Source organism: Aplidium turbinatum, chromosome 7 (genome assembly GCF_918807975.1).
Source record: "Aplidium turbinatum chromosome 7, kaAplTurb1.1, whole genome shotgun sequence".
Taxonomy (NCBI): domain Eukaryota; kingdom Metazoa; phylum Chordata; class Ascidiacea; order Aplousobranchia; family Polyclinidae; genus Aplidium; species Aplidium turbinatum.
The window spans coordinates 30,235,279-30,240,447 of record NC_137478.1 but is presented as its reverse complement, the minus strand read 5'-3'; the positions used below and the strand labels follow the sequence as shown (position 1 = coordinate 30,240,447).

Sequence of the window (5,169 nt, the reverse complement as noted above, 5' to 3'; positions counted from 1 at the left end):
GGGCTTGTCCGGGAATTGAACCCGGGACCTCTCGCACCCGAAGCGAGAATCATACCCCTAGACCAACAAGCCACAGCAGTTTAAGCAACACGACCAGTTTTTGTCAAAACGATTTATCAAATAATGATATCATCGCCAGCAAGCCAGTCATGCCACAGATGGCCTTCACACCATTCTATCTTTAGCTGTTCTTATCAAAGTGATGCCAATCATTTCTTCAATGTCATCCCACCATCTTTTTTTCGTTTTCCTACTAGTTCTTTTTGCATATCTTGGTCAGGGATCTCTGAAGAACGGGATAACTCCCTTGAGAATTGTCGGTGTTTTAGTGGACACTAGTAGGGTAAAATAACACACACAATTTTGAGAATTATGAATGTGATTCTTTGAGGTCGGTAGTGGTCTGTTTTTTTACAAGCAAGTCATGAATCTTCATGATGTGTAATTTTATTATAATACAGTAGAATTCGGCTATAGTGACACCTGAAGGGACCGCGGAAAAAGTGTCACCATAACCGAAGTGTCACTATAGACGAATTCTACTCAACTCAACGAATGTAAACGGGACTTTGCAACATAGCCAAAGTCACTATAGGCGAATTCTACTGTAGATACAAAACAGTGAATAGTTACAATAACTGTTTGTGTTTTTTCGGAAATGTCCCAGCATTACTATGTTCAGGCTATCCAGTATCCACACCTCCTTACTATTTTTATTAAAGAAATATGGCCTATTGCACCAAAATGGTTGGATGTGTTAAACGTCATTATCAAATCAACATCATATAGTTTTAGTATAGTGGGCCTACCGGTATTTAAAGAAACTTTCTCTTTCACGCATTCACTGTTACATCACTATCTCTGCAAATCGTATTATATCCTATTGAAGCCCACCTTGTTACCGCTGATTGGTAATATAGGCTACTTGTGATAATCTCTAAAATGTGGTCTGACGAAGTGGGTTAAGTTGCCCTCAAAACATCAAAAAGAGTGGATCAGCGTTATGTATTGACCTCTTAGAACATTAATTAAACAAAACATTAACAAGTTTGCAGAGTTGTGAAGATCTACCCAAGCAGTGTCCGGGGCAAAAACAAGTGAGTCATCCCGTTCTTCAGAGATCCCTGATCTTGGTGTCCATTGTGTGGTTATTTTAGCAAATCTGCGAGGAAATGAAACAACAATGATACGGTACCCTTTTCTTGGCTTAAATATTTTGAAAACACTGCTATAAATCACAGAAACTTGCTTTCATCATCTCTACAACTCTTTTTAGAAAAGCCACTGCTCGCTCCAGACTCGACAAACTCTCATACTGAGTCTTTAATCTTATCTTGATCCTTTCTTCAAGGTGTTGACAATATAAGCTGCAATGGTGCATCGAAAATTCCGTAAACGGAATAGCAAAAATGCAATAAAAAATGAAAAAAGATTGAAATACAACTATTTTACGCTATCAAAAATATCCCATCATAAAATCAATGGCAACTGGCACATACAAGAAGCAACATCAACACCGATTTTATTTCACAATTTTAATTGAATTTTTGATGACATGTGGTTCAATGTCCACTGTAGCTTTCGAGACTTGTTGATCTTAGTCATAAAAATTAAAAACCGATATTCAAAACATGGGCACAAGAGATCTAGAACATGGGAACAGGAGATCCAAAACATGAGCATAAGAAACCTAAAGCATGGTCATAAAAGATTGGAGATCAGAAACATGGGAATAGGAGATCCAACACATAAAATATAAAGCATGGGCATAAATATAAAGCGTGGGCATAAGAAATATAAAGCATGGACATAATAAGAGATATAAAGCGCCGGTGTAGCCTACATGCATTACCGCATTTTACTGCAGAATTCTCTATTAGATTGCATGTTTTGTGGTTCACTTGGTTCCTCGTGAGCACTTGGCTGTTCTATGCCATCCTCACATTCTGATTCAGTGTTAGTACTTATATTCAGTACAGTCTGAGCCATGACTCAAGTCACAATTCCTTTTAACGTTTTGTCGCTATCTACCGTCTCTGGTGTGCTGGTGTCGAGTAATCAAACAAAATAGGGCTTGTCCGGGAATTGAACCCGGGACCTCTCGCACCCGAAGCGAGGATCATACTTCTAGACCAGTGTTTCCCAACCTTTTCAAGTTCACGGACTATTTTTGCAATAGCCCAAATTTTTGCGAACTCAAGTTACAGCAATCGCAAAAGAACTTGTTTTTACGAAATTTGTTTATTGCTCACATTCTCAAATTTCAATGGGAACCTTGTCCCCGAACTTGCTTTACCAGTTCATGGAAATTGGGGTTGATGGTCGTTAAGGCACATCTGATGTCGTCTTCTGGTTGTAGTTGGTTACGATACTTGGTTTTAATCATAGCTAGTGCTGAAAAACCAGCTTCACAATGATATGTTGTCGGAAAGGGCAAAAGATCTCTTGTTGCCTGCAAACAGAGTTCAGATAAATTGGGTTCCATTACTTGGACGTTGGCCCAAAATTGAGTCAGAGAAACATTTTTGTATTTCTCTTTCCACAGCTGTCGACTTTGCAGCACAACCAGTTGTTCACCAATGCAATCTATTTTCGAATGAACCAGTAGTGCTGAAACCTTGAAGAGATTTCGCACCCACTTAAACTCTTTGTTGAAATTGTGGGAAGGAATATATGTGTCCAGCTCGAACATAAATGAAGTAAGGTGCTCAAAAAAGATTCCACCGATGCTCTTCAAATCAAATTCTTCTTCTTCCAAAAATGCGTTTAAAGCAGGAAAAGCAGCTATCTTCCCACTTTCCATTCGATGCATCCACAGTTTCATTTTGCCTTTAAATGCGACAATGTCTTCCGATACATCCAAAAAGAGTTTATTTCTTCCCTGCATAGTAGTGTTCAGCTGGTTTAAATGGCTGAAAAAATCAGATAAGCAATTTGGCAATCCACTCGTTGTAGCTGAATCGCTTGGCAAGTTTATGATTCTTCTTTTTAAAAAAAGCACCGACTTCATTGCGTAGACTATAGCCACTCCCTCTAACACTTTACCTCGTGACAGCCAACGGATGTTCGAATGAAATAAAAGCCCAGTGTGCTCCGCACCCATCTCGTCACACAACGCTCGAAATATACGAGTACGTAAAGGGCGGAATTTGATATAATTAACCACAGATACAACCTCATGGAAGACTAGGCTAGGTCTTCTTACATCTCTTTTGCTGCCAGGTTTTGCTTACATATATTATCTTAGTTGATGTGCTTGCGGACTCAACCAGAGTCTTGAGGACTCGTTTGAGTCCGCGGACTCGGGTTGGGAAACACTGTTCTAGACCAACAAGCCACACGAGCTCCTACAAAACGATTCATCAAAGAGTGAAAGTTTGAGAAGCACTGTCTGTTACATTCATGAACATTTCATAAATTTGCTTCCGACATCGCCAAAGCTTCCACAGAAAGTGTCGTGTCCGTTCTGGACTTCAATGTACAGTCACAACTCACAATAAATCGTTATGTAGGCTACAGGACCTTTTGTTCACGGTGTTGACATTATTTGGCTACAATGATGCATCGATTAGTTTGTGATAACAATGGCCAGATCACAATAAGAAATGAAAGTATTCTGTCAATTTAGGATCGATGCATGAAATATGAGCCATAAAGTCTTTACAATTTCACGATTTTGGTTTTTTTGATAACAAAGTTTTGATGACAACGAAAAATAACCCGCGCAAAGCTGTATTCAAGTAACTAGTGAAGTCAAAATGACCTCGAAAGCGGAAAAACAATTAGTATAGCTGCAAATAGTGTATCTCGAAAGTTACGAATGAAAACATTTATATCTAATGGTGAACTTAAGTCATGTCATGACAAGAGCAAGTGAACTCTTTTGGGCAAAATCTTGACAATTAATTTCCACAAGACGAAATGGCCTACCTTGCCGTGTAGACAAACAATAAACGTATGTAATAAACGTTGTAAATAACAACTTTGAGTAATTGAAGGAATCAAACATAAACGGGCTTGTCCGTGAATTGAATCCGGGACCTCTCGCACCCGAAGCGAGAATCATACCCCTAGACCAACAAGCCACGAAAGCTTAAAAAACGATTAATTTAATAATGAAAAGTTTTGGAACCACCGTTATGGAACACAAAAAGTTGCTGACCCAATCAAACGCTACTTTCAGTTCAGTTGTTTTTTTCTGGCTATCACAGCGAAAACAGTAGCCTATAGCCTTTATTGACATAGCAAAGCTGTAGAAAAAGGTGGAAGTGACAAACCGCGAACATTAAAACGTGCTTTCCAAAAACTGGATGGAAAGTCTCAAAACCTATAAACCTTTTAATCATTTTATTTTTCGTCACGCGTCCGGGACGAAAAAGATACTATTACTAACTACAAAAATCGATATAGACCTACCAGCACGTTAACGAACGGGAAAAGGTGGCAAAACTTTGAAAGGTTTAAAACGTGCCTGAATGAAAAATTATGTAATAGGCTATATATCAGTAGTTAGCATGGCCACAAAGTCCAAAAAACAAATAAACAAAAAATAAAACAAAAACAGAGAGAAGCACACATGTAGTAATGCAAAACAGATCATATTGAAGGAAGACACAAAGAATACTTTTTAAATTATTATTATTTAATCGTCGGTTGATCGCTAAGTGGTTAATCCTCCAGCCGCGGCAAGCCAGATGCAAATTGCCGTTTCCGATGTTTACCCCACCTTTTCTAGGGGCTCCCCATGTGGGGTGGGCTGCGGGAAATCCTAGATAAGCCAGCTTAAACAGGGATCTTGTTGCCAGAACCCAGGAAGAGAAATCCTACCACGGGCAACGGGTAGCCACTTTAACATAATAACTTTTGTAAGAACAAGTAAAGCTTTAAAGCAGTCAACCAATCAGAAGTAGGCTACAGGTAGAATAGCGTTTCAATCAATCAGAAGTTAGAGGCAGATCAGAGAAAAAACGCAAACAGTTCTGATAGAAAGAAAATTAAGTGAACGATCCGCCGTAGTCAGCGTGTTCTATAGTGGGTTAGGCCTAATGAATACATTTTGATAACGTGGGTTGGAGTTTCTACCCCTGTCAACTCTTTTTCTTTTGTAATTAGTTTACCAAAAAACGTTCAAAGCACTGATCAACTTTCTGGTTGAGTGCTAAAAGGATC

General features: G+C 38.9%; 1 protein-coding gene and 1 non-coding gene across 2 annotated transcripts; both read right to left on the bottom strand.

Moving 5' to 3' along the window:
* On the bottom strand, positions 1–72 carry Trnap-cgg (transfer RNA proline (anticodon CGG)). Its single transcript has one exon. It is a non-coding gene; the product is annotated as a tRNA-Pro (tRNA).
* Positions 73–2,263: 2,191 nt separating this feature from the next.
* Positions 2,264–3,103, bottom strand: LOC145773924 (protein FAM200A-like). The gene has a single exon (XM_082585049.1). It carries the CDS (start codon positions 3,101–3,103, stop codon positions 2,264–2,266), a length of 840 nt encoding a protein of 279 aa, XP_082441175.1.
* Between the last annotated feature and the right edge of the window lie 2,066 nt (positions 3,104–5,169).

What these genes read in the sequence shown, in the direction of transcription:
- LOC145773924 (XM_082585049.1), bottom strand. Translation starts at nt 3,103, where the DNA reads ATGGGTGCGGAGCACACTGGGCTTTTATTTCATTCGAACATCCGTTGG.